The sequence below is a fragment of the Pongo abelii genome, chromosome 16 (genome assembly GCF_028885655.2).
Source record: "Pongo abelii isolate AG06213 chromosome 16, NHGRI_mPonAbe1-v2.0_pri, whole genome shotgun sequence".
In the NCBI taxonomy this organism is placed as follows: Eukaryota; Metazoa; Chordata; class Mammalia; order Primates; family Hominidae; genus Pongo; species Pongo abelii.
The window spans coordinates 17,869,655-17,886,056 of record NC_072001.2 but is presented as its reverse complement, the minus strand read 5'-3'; the positions used below and the strand labels follow the sequence as shown (position 1 = coordinate 17,886,056).

Genomic DNA, 16,402 nt, shown 5'->3' with positions numbered 1-16,402 from the left:
TGGAAGAACCAATATTGTTAAAATGTCCATACTACCCAAAGCAATCTACCAATTCAGTGCAATCCCTAGTGAAATACCAATGACATTCTTCACAGAAACAGAAAAAAAAAAATCCTAAAATTCATGTTGAACCACAAAAGACCCATAATAGCCGAAGCTCTCATAATTAAAAAGAAACAAACTGGAGGAATCAGATTACCTTAATTCAAATTATACTACAGAGCTATAGTAACCAAAACAGCATAGTACTAGCATAAAAACAAACACATAGACCAACGGAACAGAATAGAGAATCCAGAAACAAATCCGCACACCTACGGTGAACTCATTTTTAACAAAGGTACCAAGAACATACACTGGGGAAAAGACAGACTCTTCAATAAATGGTGCTGGGAAAACTTGATATTCATATGCAGAAGAATGAAGGTAGATTCCTGTCTTTTGCCATATATAAGTTAAAAAAATTATGTTAAGTATCTTCTCTGATCACAATGGACTATAACTAAAAATCAATAGCAAGGAATTTTGGAAACTCCACCAACACATGGGAATTAAACAATATGCTCCTGAATGACCAACAGGTCAGTGAAGAAATTAAGAATGAAATTAAACAATTTCTTGAAACAAATGGCAATGGCAATACAGCATACGAAACCTGTAGGATATAGTGAAAGCAGTACTAAGAGGAAAATGAAAAAAGTAGAAAAACTTCAAATAAATAACCTAATGATACATCTTAAAGAACTAGAAAAGAAGGAGCTAACCAAACCCATAATTAGAAGGACAGAAATAATAAAGATCAGAGCAGAAATAAAATGGAGTTGAAATGAAGAAAATAATACAAAAGATCAGTGAAATGAAAAGTTGGTTTTTCTCAAAGATAAATGAAATTGACAAGCCTTCAGGCAGGCTAAGAGAAAAAGAAGACCCAAATAAATCAGAGGTGAAAAAGTAGGTATTACAACTGATATTGCAGAAATTCAAAGGGTCATTAGAGGCTGTGAACAGCTATATGTCAATAACTTGGAAAACCTGGAAGAAATGCATAAGTTTGCAGGCTGGGCGCGGTGGCTCATGCCTGTAATCACAGCACTTTGGGAGGCTGCGGCGGGTGGATCACTTGAGGTCAGGAGTTCGAGACCAGTCTGGCCAACATGGTGAAACTCCATCTCTACTAAAAATACAAAAATTAACCAGGCATGGTGTTGCATGCCTGTAATTCCAGCCACTTGGAAGGCTGAGGCACGAGAATCACTTGAGCCTGAGAGATGGAGTTTGCAGTGAGCTGAGATCATGTTACTGCACTCCAGCCTGGGTGACAGAGTGAGACTGTGTCTAAAAAAAAAAAAAAAGAAAAAAAGAAATGGATAATTTCACAGGCACATCCAGCCTTCCAAGTTTGAACCATGAAGAAATCCAGAACCTGAACGTAACAGTAACAGGTAGTGAGATTGAAACTGTAATAATAAAGTCTTCCAGCAAAGAAAAGCCCGGGACCCAATAACTTCACTGCTGAATTTTACCAAACATTGAAAGAAGAACTATTACCAATCCTAGTGAAACTATTCTGAAAAATAGAGGAGGAGGGAATACTTCCAAACGTATTCTAAAAGGCCAGTATTACCCTGATATCAAAACCAGACAAAAACATAATCAAAAAAAAGAAAACAGGCCAGTATCCCAGATGAACATTCATGCAGAAATACCCAAGAAAATACCTGCAAACCGAATTCAACAACACATTAAAAGATCATTCATCATGACCAAAGTGGGGTTTATCCCAGGGATGCCAGGATGTTTCACCATATCCAAATCAATCAGTTTGATACATCATATCAGTAGAATGAAGGATAAAAAACCATATGATCATTTAAATTCATGCTGAAAAGGCATTTGATAAAATTCAACATCCTTTCATGATAAAAACTCGAAAAAAACTGGTTATAGAAGGAACACACCTCAACGCAATAAAAGTCATATACAACTGACGCACAGCTAGTATCATACTGAAAGGTGAAAAACTGAAAGCCTTTCCTCTAAGATCCATAACAAGACAAGGATGCCCACTGTCACCACTATTATTCAGTATAATACTGGAAGCCCTTGCTAGAGGAGTCAGATAAGAGACAGAAAGGCCGGGTGCAGTGGCTCACACCTGTAATCCCAGCCCTTTGGGAGGCTGAGGTGAGTGAATCACTTGAGGTCAGGAGTTTGAGACCAGACTGGCCAACATGGTGATATGCTATCTCTACTAAAAATATAAAAATTAGCTAGGCGTGGTGGCGGGTGTCTGTTGTCCCAGCTACTTGGGAGGCTGAGGCAGGGAAATCACTTGAACCCCGGAGGTGGAGATTGCAGTGAGCTGAGATTGTGCCGCTATATTCCAGACTGGGCTACAGAGCAAGACTCCATCTCAGAAAAAAAAAAAAAAAAAAAAAAAAAAAGAAGAAATAAAGGGCATCCAAATTGGAAATGAACAAGCCAAGTTATTCTTGTTTGCAGATGATTGTTATAATTGGAAAAACCTAAAAACTCCACTAAAAAATGATTAGAACTGATAAATTCAGTAAAATTGCAGGATACTAAATTAACATACTAAAATCAGTAGCATTTCTCTCTCTCTCTTTTTTTTTTTTTTTGAGATGGAGTCTCACTCTGTGGCCCAGGCTGGAAAGCAATGGCGCAGTCTCGGCTCACTGCAACCTCTGCCTCTTGGGTTCAAGCGATCCTCCTGCCTTAGCCGCCTGAGTAGCTGGGATTACAGGGGCCTGCCATCAGGCCTGGCTAATTTTTGTATTTTTAGTAGAGACGGTTTCACCACATTGGCCAGGCTGCTCTTGAACTCCTGACCTCAGGTGATCTGCCTGCCTCGGCCTCCCAAAGTGCTGGGATTACAGGTATGAGCCACTCTGCCTGGCCAAATCAGTAGCATTTCTATATGTCAACAGTGAACAATATGAAAAATAAATCAAGAAAAATCATTCCATTTATAATAGGTACAAATAAAGGAAAATACGTAGGAATAATCCTAACCCAAGAAGTGAAAAGATCTCTACCACGAAAACTGTAAAACATTGATGCAGAAAATTGAAGGAGACACACAAAAAAGGAAAAGATACTCCGTGTTCATGGATTGGAAGAATCAATATTGTTAAAATGTCTGTACTACCCAAAGCAATCTACACGTTCAATGTAATCCCTTTCAAAATACCAATGACATTCTTCACAGAAATAGAAAAAAAAATCCTGAAATTTACATGGAATCACAAAAGAGACAGAATAGCCAAAGCCATCCTGAGCAAAAAACAAAACTGGAGAAATTGCATTACCTGACTTAAAGTTATACTACAATCACTTCCTAGTCTTTTTTGGCTTAGATCAAGTGCAAAGTTTGCTAGAAAGGTATACCAAAACAGCATGGTACTGGTATAAAAACAGACACGTAGACCAATGGAACAGAATAGAGAACCCAGAGACAGATCCATACATCTACAGTGAACTCACCTTTGACAGAGGTGCCCGGAGGATATATGAGGGAAAGGATAGCCTCATTGATAAAGGGTGCTGGGAAAATGGGACACCCATATGCAGAAAAATGAAACTGGACCGCTATCTCTCACCATATACAGAAATCACATCAAAATGGAGTAAAGACTTAAACCTAAGACTTCAGACTATGAAAGTGCTAAAAGAAAACATTGGGGAGGCTCTCCAGGACATTGCACTAGGTAATGATTTCTTGAGCAATACTTCGTAAACACAGGCAACCAGAGCTAAAATGGACAAGTGGGATCACATCGAGTTAAAAAGCTGCACAGCAAAGGAAACAATCAACAAAATGAAGAGACAACCCACAGAATGGGAGAAAATGTTTGCAAACTATCCATCTGACAAGGGATTAATAACCAGAATATATAATTAGCTCAAGCAAGTCTGTAGGAAAAAAATCTAATAATCCAATGAAAATGGGCAAAATATTTGAACAGACATTTCTCAAAAGAAGATATACAAATGACAAACAGGCAATATGAACAGGTGCTGAACATGGTTGATCGTTAGAGAAATGCAAATCAAAACTACAACGAGATATTGTCTCTCCCTAATTAAAATGACTTATATCCAAAAGACAAGAACAAATGCTGGCAAGAATATAGAGAAAAGGGAACCCTTGTGCACAGTTGGTGGGAATGTAAATTAGCACAGCCATTATGGAGATTAGCTTGGAGGTTCCTCAAAAAACTAAAAATAGGACTATCATATGATTCAGCAATCCCACTGCTGGTAGGTATATACCCAGAGGAAAGAATATCAGTATGTTGAAGAAATATGTACACTCTCATGTTTACTGCAGCGCTATTCTCAATAGCCAACATTTGGAAGCAACCTAAGTGTTCCCAGCAGATGAATGGATGAAGAAAATATGGCATATATACTCAATGGAGTACTATTTAGCCATAAAAAAGAATGGGATACTGTCGTTTGCAACAACATGGATAGAACTGGAGGTCATTATGCTAAGTCAGGAACAGAATGTCATGAGCCAGACCCAGAAAAACAAACTTTGCATGTTCTCACTTATTTGTAGGAGCTAAGCAAATGAAAGTAATTAACTCATGGAGATAGAGTAGAATGATGGTTATCAGAGACTGGGAAGGATAAAGTGGGGGTGAAGTGCAGATGGTTAATGGGTATAAAAATGGAGTTAGATAGGGCTGGGCACAGTGGTTTACACCTGTGATCCCAGCTCTTTGGGAGGCCGAGGCAGGTGGATCATGAGGTCAGGAGACCCAGACCATCCTGGCCAACATGGTGAACCCCATCTCTACCAAAAATACAAAAATTAGCTGGGTGTGGTGGTGTGAGCCTGTAGTCCCAGCTACTCGGGAGGCTGAGGCAGGAGAATCCCTTGAACCCGGAAGGCAAAGGTTGCAGTGAGCCAAGATCGTGCCACTGCACTCCAGCCTAGTGCCAGAACGAGATCCGTCTCAAAAAAAAAAAAAAAAAGAGTTAGATAGAATATATAAAATCTAGTACTTGACAGCATTACACGGTGACTACAGTCAATTTATTGTCCATTTAAAAATAACAGTATAATTGGATTATTTGTAATGCAACGGATAAATGCTTTAGGTATTGAGTACTCCATTTACGGTGATGTGATTATTACGCATAGTATGCCTGTGTGAAAATAGCTCATGTAACCCATTTGTATATATACATACAACTAGTGTGTATCCACAGAAGTTAAAAAAAAAAAAAAAAGATGGGCAAACATCTGTGCCTCTTTTGATTAAAAATGGCTTTTTTTTTTTTTTGCCAGACAAGGGAGCTTCTGTCACATACGCAGTTTTCAGAATGGATGCCTTCCCCCAGTGTCTGAAATGCTCCCTTTTCCTGTTGTGGGAAGCCTTTTCTGACTCACAGATGTTAGCAAGCAAAGGCGTTTTTGATTTTGATGCTCACAGATATTATAATTATTATAAATTTAGCCAGGAGTCCCTATCAGTCTTTGAGCAGCTGCTTTTTTTTTTTTTTTTTGAGATAAAGTCTTGCTCTGTCACCCAGGCTGGAGTGCAGTGGCATAGACTCGGCTCACTGCAACCTCCACCTCCTGGGTTCAGGCTCTTCTCCTGCCTCAGCCTCCTGAGTAGCTGGGATTATGGGCACCTGCCACCATGCCCAACTACTTTTTGTATTTTTAGAAGAGGCAGGGTTTCACCATGTTGGCTAGGTTGGTCTCGAACTCCTGACCTCAAGTGATCTGCCCACCTCAGCCTCCCAAAGTGCTAGGATTATAGGCATGAGCAACCGCACCTGGACATTAACAGCTTTTTCTTTGAGGAAACAAGATATTCCAGGCTCATCTTTGTCTGCCCTAGCCCTTGAATCTATTTATTTTCCCAAGAGCCCTAGCATCTTTTATTGGGAAATGGTTCTGAGAAACCAAAATCTGGGTGCGTGCTGTCCGATTGCCTTTGATTCTAGTCCTTTCAAAAACAGAGTAAGCAAATATATTCAAAAATAAAGTTCATAGCTTTCCAATTTAACTTGTTTTTCAAAATTTCTATGATTTTTTTCCTCTTTTCCACTGGAAACCTTAATTTTTTTTTTTTGAGATGGAGTCTCACTCTGTTTACCCAGGCTGGAGTGCAGTGACATAATCTCGGCTCACTGAAACCTCTGCCTCCTGGGTTCATGCTAGTCTTCTGCTTCCACCTCCTGAGTGACTGGGATTACAGGCATGCACCAGCACACCTGGCTAATTTTTTATACTTTTAGTAGAGATGGGGTTTCACCGTGTTGGCCTGGCTGGTCATGAACTCCTGACCTCAAGTAATTTACCTGCCTTGGCCTCCCAAATGCTGGGATTACGGGTGTGAGCCACCATGGCCAGCCTAAAGTCTTAATTTCTAATAACATTTAATACTTTATCATAAACATGTTTTGTTGTATTTACATTGCTTTATTGTGCAACATGAAGTAGTTCTAAAATTGTGACAATATTATCAATACCAATAAATAAAAGATTTTATTTTTCATTATAGTATATTCTATTAATGATATATAGTTCAAAAGTCCCTTGACCTACTTTTCTTTGTATATGCATGGGTTAATTTGCTTGTTGCCAGTTGTAGGTTTTGCTTTTTTATGATTTAATTTTAATTTTTGAGGATGAAAGTCATGTATGTTTCAGAAGTAAAGACTTATAAAGTATACTCACAATGTTGTTGCTTTTTCTGGTCCTGCTGCCTTTGTCCATGTCCCCTCCCCATTTCCCCAAAGGTAGTCATTGGTACTTGCTTTTGGTTTATCTTTTCAGAGCACATGCACGTGTGTGTGTTTGTGTGTCTGTCTTTTTTTTCTTTTTTCTTTTTTTTTTTTGAGACCGAGTCTCGCTCTTGTCACTCAGGCTGAGTGCAGTGGCGCGATCTCAGCTCACTGCAACCTATGCCTCCTGGGTTCAAGCGATTCTCTTGCCTCAACTTCCTGAGTAGCTGGGATTACAGGCACCCGCCACCACGCCTAGCTAATTTTTTTATATTTTTAGTTGGGACGGGGTTTCACCATGTTGGCCAGGCTGGTCTCAAATTCCTGATCCCAGGTGATGTGCCCTGTTCAGCCTCCCAAAGTGCTGGGACTACAAGCATAAGCCACCTCGCCCGACCATGTGTCTTTTTTCTTGTATGTTACATAAGAGGTAGCATAGTATTTACACTATTATGCACCTTTTCATTTATATTTCTTGAATGACTTCCATGAAATGTAAAATGATTAAGTCACTAATTCAGTAAATCATTGATTTTATTACCGAATGATTGAATACATAAGGGGGATTGAGATTTTTTTTCCATATCATTCTTTAAAAATTGCAATGTGAGTGTGAGCACTCTGTAAGCTTATCTCGTTTATCATTTCCAGCTTGTATTCTCAAGAAATGGGCTGTGTGGTCTGTGGAATGAAATGGTTAAAGATGGAGAAATTGTATACACTGGAACCGAATCAACCCAGAATGGAGAGCTCCCTCCTAGAAAAGGTAAGGGACTTTAACTAGTGTTTTTTATTTTGTAAAGACCGTTATAAAATGCATTTTATAGAAATTTTGTAATGTGCTATAGGAACAAGAGCTTTGAGCTTAACTCTTTGAAGTTTTGCTTTTTACTTTGGAGATTGTTGTCTAAAATGGTAGTTAATACAAGCTGCCTGGATTTTATTGTTTTATGTGATTTGAAGGCATTTTTATTGCAAAACCATCTTGCTGCATTTGTGGTGTTCTTTGGGAGTGTATTAAACACTTTTTGGAAGCCTTTGGCCTGCAAGGAAATGCCATTGAACGATGTTATTTAGCATTGTAATTTTGAATGCTCAATAATACTATCATTAGGTTGTTCATAACAGTGGCTGTGTTTCAGAGTCCCCATTGAGGTTTAAAAGAAATGGGTGCTTGTATACACCCTAAACTTGTTGAATCTGAAAAGATCCTTGGTTGAGAACCATTGTTGAAGTTTGTTGGTCCCCCTACTTGAGAGTCATCAATGTGGATAAAGCTACCAGTTTAGAAAGTATTTATTCTAAGTTGAAATAGCTCAGTTGGGAGAGCGTTAGACTGAAGAAAGTATTTCTTCTTCTTTTTTTTTTTTTTTTGAGATGGAGTCTTGCTCTGTCACCCAGGCTGGAGTGCAGTGGCACGATTTCGGCTCACTTCAAGTTCCGCCTCCCAGGTTCACGCCATTCTCCTGCCTCAGCCTCCTGAGTAGCTGGAACTACAGGCGCCCGCCACCACGCCCGGCTAATTTTTTGTGTATTTTAGTAGAGATGGGGTTTCACTGTATTAGCCAGGATGGTCTCGATCTCCTGACCTCGTGATCCACCCGCCTCAGCCTCCCAAAGTGCTGGGATTACAGGCATGATCCACCGCACCCAGCAAGTATTTCTTCTTCTTTTGTGGAATGAATTGGAATGGTGTCCACTTGAAAATACATGGGGACCAGGTGCAGTGGATCATGCCTGTAATTCTAGCACTTTGGGAAGGCTGAGGTGGGCAGATCATTTGAGGTTGGGAGTTTGAGACAAGCCTGGCCAACATGGTGAAACCCCATCTCTACTACAAAATACAAAAATTAGCCAGGCATAGTGGTGGGCGCCTGTAATCCCAGCTACTTGGGAGGGCAAGGCAGGAGAATTGCTTGAAGCCAGGAGGTGGAGGTTGCAGTGAGCAGAGATTGTGCTACTGCACTCCAGGCTGGGCGACAGAGTGACACTCCATCTCAAAAAAACAAAAACAAAAAACACAAAACAAACCATGGGAAAAAGTATTAGTCTCCCTTTTCAGTTTCAGTGTCAAGCAGAGTTACCCGTGTTTTTTTTTAATTTATTTTTTATATTTGTTTGAAAACATTCATACACACACACACAATAACTGACGTGTACAGTGAGTGGCTGCAGACCCACCTCCATGTTCTGCCACTGTATTTGGCTCCACATCCTGCTGTCTGTCCATCTACTGTTTGTCTCACCTAGCTCCTTAGACACTCATGTATGTAATTGATTCTAGTTCAACTTTGTTTTTGACTTTCAGGTAAAATTTATATATAATGAAACGCATCTATTTTGAGTTTACCATTTCACAAGTTTTGACAAATGTAACCTGTGTAACCCACATCTTTATCATGACTCTTGCTCAGAAAGTTCTCTGGTGTCCTGCCCCTTCTTCCCAGAGGCAATAGCTGGCCTGATGTTTCTCCAGCACTGACAAATTGTGCCTGTTCTAGAACTCCATAAATGGAATCATGTAGTCAGGTTCTTCTGTGTCTGGCTTCTTTCACTCTGCGTAGTGCTTTTGATTTTCATCTTTTTTTTTTTAAACAACATATTGGGTTTATATTTAATATAGCACTTCTCATCAGGAGGTGTTACTCAGTTAATATAAAGTTTTTTTTTTAACATTAAATCTCTTTTCTATGTCAATGTCTGTAGTGTTTTTTTTTTCCCTTTAACATTAAGTCTTTTCTCCATTTCAGTGTTAGATACACTGAATACATTTTTCTAAATGATTTTTTTTCTTCCCAGAGATAAATGTTTCCCTTTTTGGCTGACTATTGGATATCTAAATACAGTATTAACTTGGGAGATGACAAAAGTCTAATAAAATACAGAGAACAGACTCAGTGATTTAGGAGGCGGTGATTACAACTGAACAGTGGTGATTTCCTAGGATTCTGGGCAAAATCCATTTATGTACCAATTTGTTCCCATTTCATGGAAACAACTCAGAAAGTAAAACTCTCCTACTTACTAATTCTTGGAAACTTTCAGACACCAAAGCTTACATTTAGTTTCAGTAGCACAAAGGTTTTCGGAGTGAGGTTTCATTCATTAGGCCCTTCAAAGTCACATCTGTTCAGTTTTTTCTTTTGTGCGTATACCCGCAAGCAAGTACAAATGCCTGTAATACTGAGAACCACACCTTTTAACGAGAGAGCAGTTGCATCACTGGCTTCCACTGCCTTGATAACAAGCAGCACCAAAAGCAGTGACATGAGGACTAAGGACAGTTGTGTTGAAACTGAGGTCATGATGTTGGGATCTTGAGGGCTGAATGTTCCAAATAAATGGTATATATATAGAGAATTCTCTCTGACTTGAAATTTTCCCTTTCTGGACCTGTGGATGCTGAGGCTAAGAGTGTCCATATGACAGTGTCTTCCAAGACAGGAATCAGCAACCTTTTTTTTTTTTTTTATTGTATCAGTAATTCATTCTGTATATTTTTAAAAGTTTTAACCTCTTCTTCCTAGCCCTCCAGTATTTGTTTATAAATTAAAACATTTCCCAAAGTGTTTTCTGTGAAACAATAGTTCTAAAAGGTGCTCTAAGAAAAAAAGCTAAGTACATGGCAAAATCCAAAGTATATGTTTTATTCATTATATTTGATGAATTTTTTTGTTTTTTCCTCTTCAGAGGGAGTCTTGCTCTGTCGCTCAGGCTGGAGTGCAGTGGCATGATTTTGGCTCACTGCAACCACTGCCTCCTGGGTTCAAGCAGTTCTCTGCCTCAGCCTCCTGAGTAGCTAGGATTATAGGCACCCTCCACCATGCCCAGCTAATTGTTGTATTTTTAATAAAGACAGAGTTTCACCATCTTGGTCAGGCTGGTCTTGAACTCCTGACCTCATGATCTGCCCACCTTGGCCTCCCAAAGCGCTGGGATTACAGGCATGAGCCACCATGGATGGCTCACATTTCATGAATTTTTTTGTCCTTTGTTCTTTTAAAAATCATGGTTAGAAAGCAGAGCGTAATTGTTCTTTATGTAGATCCCAACTGATTCGGGGTGTTAGGGAGATGTTTTGACATTCAATAAATGTTTTTGTTTTCCATTATTAAGACTATGAATATTTTATCTTATTTTCTGAGACAGGGTCTCAGAATTTGTCAAATGTGTAAAATTTATAGCCAGATGTAGGGTAGGGGTGGCCTACTTTCTCTAAAGGGCCAGATAGTAAATATTTTAAGGCCTCAATGGACCCTATGGTCTCTGTCATAGCCATGGGACCTTGCAGCTGTAGTGCCAAAGTAGCCACAGACAATACTGCGTCAGCGGGCAGGGGACGTTCATTCTGTAAAGTTTATTTATGGACACAAAAGATGAAGTCCTCAGAATGTTTGCAAGTCACAAAACACTGTTTTCCTTTTGATTGTTTTTCAATTATTAAAAAATATAAAATACGGTGGCCGGGCATGGTGGCTCACACCTGTAATCCCAGCACTTTTAGAGGCCGAGGCAGGTGGATCACCTGAGGTCAGGAGTTCGAGACCAGCCTGGCCAACATGGTGAAACCCCATCTCTACTAAAAACAAAAAATTAGCCGGGCATGGTGATGCATGCCTGTAATCCCAGCTCCTCGGAGGCTGAGGCACAAGAATCACTTGAACCTGGGAGAATCGCTTGAACCTGGGAGGCAGAGGTTGTGGTGAGCCAAGACTCTGTCTCAAAAGAACAACAAAAGTAAAATACTTTCTCTGCTTTCAGACCATACACAAAGAGGCTGTGGGCTGGGTTTGGCCAGTGGGCTGTGGTTAGTGACCACACACACACACATTGGGCAGAGTGTGGCATTTAGAGCCAGCACCTGTGTTCTCACCTGAGCTGTGTTCCTGGCTGGGTTGTACTCTGTATTCTGTGACATGAGGTGTCTACCTTGGTAAACTGGAGGCTGTTTTAGCTTGCATTCCCACTGGCAATCTGTCACGTTTCTGTTGCTCTGTGTCTTTGTTAGCACTTGATGTTATCAGTGTTTTTCAATTGAGCCATTCTAACAAGTCTAGTGGGATCTCATTGCGGTTTTAATTGCACTTCCGTAATGGCTAAGGATGCTGAATATCATGTTCTTTTTTGCCACTCTTGTATCCTCTGTGAAGTTCCTGTTCAGATCTTTTGCACAGAAAAAGCTGTATCATGGAACCAGTAAAATAACCAAGGAGAGGTTGATTAAAGTTCTGTTTATAACCCTAGAAGATTCCTGCCCTAGGGATATGGGATGGCTGAACATAGGACACCGACATTGCACAGATGAAATAGCGGTTTATTAGTCACACATGCTCACAGCCCTGGGGGTGGGGGACACCGCATGCCACATGGGGGCTGCACTTGGGAACAGAGTGAACCACCAGGGGCTGTGGGAGACATATTTTGTAGTAACAGGAGGGTGAGGTGACCTTGCTTCCCATGGGAAGATGTGATTGGCTTGTTTGAATATCTCTGGGCCGGCAGGGATGAGCAGGCTGGGGTCGGGTCTCCATGATAAGGAGGTTGTTTGGCTTTGGGATCTTATACCTGAGAGCAGAGCTCCAGGGAGACCTTGTGGTTAGGCTATTGAGGCCTTCTTGATTTTACCGATCTCAAGGCAGCACATAATATTTGGTCTTAATTTCAGGCCACACAAGACATTCTTCTATATCTACTTTCTGTGGCACTTTTCAAAAGGTTTTGTCCTTAGTGTTTAGCAGCTGATCATGATGTGCCTCGTCATGGCTTCCTTTAGGATATCTTGTGTGGGCTTTGCACAGATTCTTCAATCTGCCTAGGTTTATGTCATTTGCCGAACCTAGGAAGTTTTCAGCCATTAGTTCTTTGGATATTTTTTTCAGCATTCACCTTTTCTCTGCTGTTATTAACGTGTGGGGTCTGTGCTAATTCTAGGTAGTTAGTTTCAAAATTGAATTGCACTGTGGGACACACAGCTGGGTGTCGCAGAGAACTGGAGAATTGCTTGGTGCAAAATTCCATACATTTGGTGTCAGAAATGTTGTAAACAGAGGAACTGTTTCCTTAGAGATTTTTAGATACTCATTATTTGTAATCTGGATGGGATATCATGTCTTTCACCGACTGAGATACATTTTTCTAATTATGTTGTTTAGATGTTTAGTCACAGCCTTCTGTGATGGAAGGTGTTTAGACTTCAAGGTTCAGGTTATTTCTCTCTTCTCTTCGCTTACTATGTAAGGAGTTTTATGACAGTTGTTTTTGACTGAAACTTTACATTCAGTGGCCTAAAGTCATTTTTCTCAGCTTTTCCTTTTTGTCCCAGTGCTCTTGAATTATGCTATCAGTGACAGTGCCCCTGCATAGCAGTGCTTCCCGGTTGGCAGTGGAGTAGGGCCTTGTAAAGAGTTAAAAGATTTTTGAATTGTACTCCTTTTCTACACCCTCCATTTTCCCATGGGTACGCAAGCACTGGGACTCACTGGATAAAAGCAATTGGTGTGAAATTGAAGTAGGTAAATATCAAAAACTAAGTTTCTCAGTTGTGAAATCTACTAGGAAGTTAATGAAATATCATTTTGGAAGACACACTTTAAATAATTTGATATATTGGTTTCTTTTTTTTTTTTTTTTTTTTTTTTCCAGATGGAGTCTTGCTCTGTTTCCCAGGCTGGAGTGCAGTGGTGCCATCTCAGCTCACTGCAAGCTCTGCCTCCCAGGTTCACGCCATGGTCCTGCCTCAGCCTCCCGTGTAGCTGGAACTATAGGCGTCCACCATCATACCTGGCCATTTTTTTGTATTTTTAGTAGAGACAGGGTTTCATCGTGTTAACCAACATGGTCTCCATCTTCTGACCTCGTGATCCACCCACCTCGGCCTCTTAGAGTGCTGGGATCACAGGCGTAAGCCACCACTCCTGGCCGATATATTGGTTTGTTTATGAAAATTATACTGGATCTGTTACAGGTATGATTGATGTATTTTATTTTTAAGTTGTCAAACATTCAGTTAATGATGTGTGTTGTAACTTTTCGGGGAGGGACATTTGCAGAGACTAATGGTATGGCATTCTGAAAAGCGATTACAGATTAAAAAAATTTTAATTCTGCAGATGATAGTGTCGAATCAAGTGGAACAAAGAAAGAAGATCTGGATGACAAAGAGAAAAAAGATGAAACTCCTGCACCTGTATATAGGGCCAAGTCAATTCTGGAGAGCTGGGTATGGAGTAAGCAACCAGGTAATCTTTGATCAGAGATAGAAATTAGTATAGACATTTTGCCTCCAGATCCTCAGGTGGTTTTAGAAATTGGTTCTCTAATTCTGTAGGAGGAGGTTGATACTGGTATAGTCTTACACATCATTGAAACTGGAAAAGATAGCTATTCTTCTGCTTATGTTTTGGATAATGAGATAAATTATTTCATGCTTCACACACTTGGAGTATGTCATCTACTGTAATATAGTATCTGAATGAACACTTTAAATAAAATACATTTCTGTAAGTTAATTGTATACTTTAAAAATCTCTGAAAAATTTGAGTAGCAAGTCTCAGAAACTTGATTCTAAATATTAAAAATATATCCTTCCTTGGGAGGGAGCGTGTAGTAAACATGTTAAGTGTGATTGTAAGCATACTGTCTTTCTGGAGGTCGCTTTGTTCCTGCATCCACTGCTTTCATTTCAGGGATGTTCATGGAACACCAGGCACGAAAGGGCCAGAAGCATCCCCCTGCAGGACCAGCACTTGGCCCTGGCCATCCTGCTGGAGCTGGCTGTGCAGAGAGGCACGTTGAGGTGAGGGCTGCCGCAGACTGGAAATGCTTTGGGGAAGCACCTCTGTGTCCAAATACCTGTTGCGTTGTGTGCATTTCACTAAATCGTGTGTGACTGCAGCAGATGTGGTGCTCTGTAACCAGAGAACCATGTCCCAGAGCTCGCTCTCTCTTTACCTTTTCTTCTCTTCCTCTTTTATGCTCAGTTTTCTAGCCTGGGAACTGTTCTTTTTTTTTTCTTTCAGTTTTTCTCATTTAATTATTTTTATTCCATGAATTTAAGATCCTAGAAGTTCCATGTAAACGTGCTCTTTGAGCTTCTTAACTGGTCTTTCCTATCAGCAGAAGGCAATGTCTTATGCTAAAGTCTCGGTGTCAATTCAGTGATTTAATTACCACGGCTTTACTTTCATTTCCTTTAATATCCCAAGTATTGCTTCACTTCTATCTAGCTGTTTGCTTTTATTTTTGATCAACCATGAAGAAAAGAAGTTAATCTGTTTTTACAAGGAATAAATATGTTTTCTCCTTTAGCCAAATGTTGTCTGCCATCCTGTTGTTGCTTCAGCTGTGGGACAGCGGGGCACAGGAGACTGACAATGAGCGTTCTGCCCAGGGCACCAGTGCCCCACTTTTGCCCTTGTTGCAAAGGTTCCAGAGCATCATTTGCAGGAAGGATATGCCTCACTCCAACGGCGACATGTACGTGAGTGTCATGATGGAACTTTGTGTGTAGGTGGCACTTGAGTCTACTTATTTTTCACGCAAGACCAGCGTGTGTGTCCGCGGCAGTGTTTTTCTCTGGCATGTGTGTGTTTGGTGGTAACAGCAGCGAGTCAGATTAGACAGGTATAGGAGGTCACTTGTTTGTGGAGAAGACTCGGATCAGTGAGCACCGACTTCCTTGTCAGCACAGAACCAAGCTTGAAACACGCACTTTTAAATAAATACCAGAAAAGAATGACGAAAAGAGCGGCCTGCTTTGTTGGTCCTTCCTATGTACTGGGCTCTGTGAAGGGCATATCACTTGAGCTGTCACTCTGTTTAGTACCAGCTCCCCCCTTAACAGGTGTGGATGCCGAGCTGGGGGAGGAGCAGGCGTGTGGGGCCCTGGGCCTAAACCTCCAGGACTGCTGGTCTTTACAGGTCAAGTACAAGTTGGATTTTTCATCTTTTTGGGAAAGTCTTAGGCATTTCAATATCATGCTTTGGTTTAATTTTTCTATTATTTGGCAGTCTTTAAGCTAATGATAATAGGACTCTTCTGCCTTTAGAAGAATTAGAACTATGATTTGATTTGCAAATGAAAGTCGGCGTTCTCCAGAGTGGGCAATGTTTAGATTAAAATAAAGGTTTTGGTTTTAGATTTCAAGGCCAGCTTGATATGCTGTGCTGGGTTCCCACAGAGGTGCTTCTGCCTTTCTCCAGGGCTCCTAGGCCTGTAGGGTGGTTTGCTCATGTTAGTAATCTGTGTGGATTCAACTTACCTGTGGTATCATAAATGTATACACGCACAGTCAATGTTGTGTACATGTATACCGCAAATTTAGACATTTACACAGTTTATATGCTGCACAAATACATAGCTGTATAGTATAACTGTATCATCAGCATTGTCATTTGATGGGTCAAATGAGTCAATACCAACATATAAAGAGTGGGTAAAGGCTAACTGTGTTACTTTAATTTTTCCCACCATTTCTGAATGTTTGTTTACTTTTCCTTTCTAGCTTTTGTCTGGCCCTCTGAGCCCCAGTGAGAGTTTCCTGAGGTACCTCACCCTTCCACAAGACAACGAGCTTGCCATTGATCTGCAACAAATGGCGGTTTTTGTCACGGCCCTTTTAGACCGTCTGGCTA

The 16,402-nt window shown here is 40.4% G+C and overlaps 1 protein-coding gene across 1 annotated transcript in view; it reads left to right on the top strand.

The window, feature by feature from the left end:
• LOC103889279 (E3 ubiquitin-protein ligase HERC2-like) overlaps positions 1-16,402 on the top strand; it is a 40,167-nt gene extending 23,765 nt beyond the window's left edge. Inside the window, exons 8-12 of the mRNA XM_063716423.1 lie at positions 7,420-7,534; positions 13,878-13,987; positions 14,455-14,564; positions 15,077-15,244; positions 16,273-16,402. Coding sequence (XP_063572493.1) covers positions 7,462-7,534; positions 13,878-13,987; positions 14,455-14,564; positions 15,077-15,244; positions 16,273-16,291 — 480 coding nt within the window. The 5' untranslated portion in view covers positions 7,420-7,461 and the 3' untranslated portion in view covers positions 16,292-16,402. The remainder of the gene's footprint in view (positions 1-7,419; positions 7,535-13,877; positions 13,988-14,454; positions 14,565-15,076; positions 15,245-16,272) is intronic.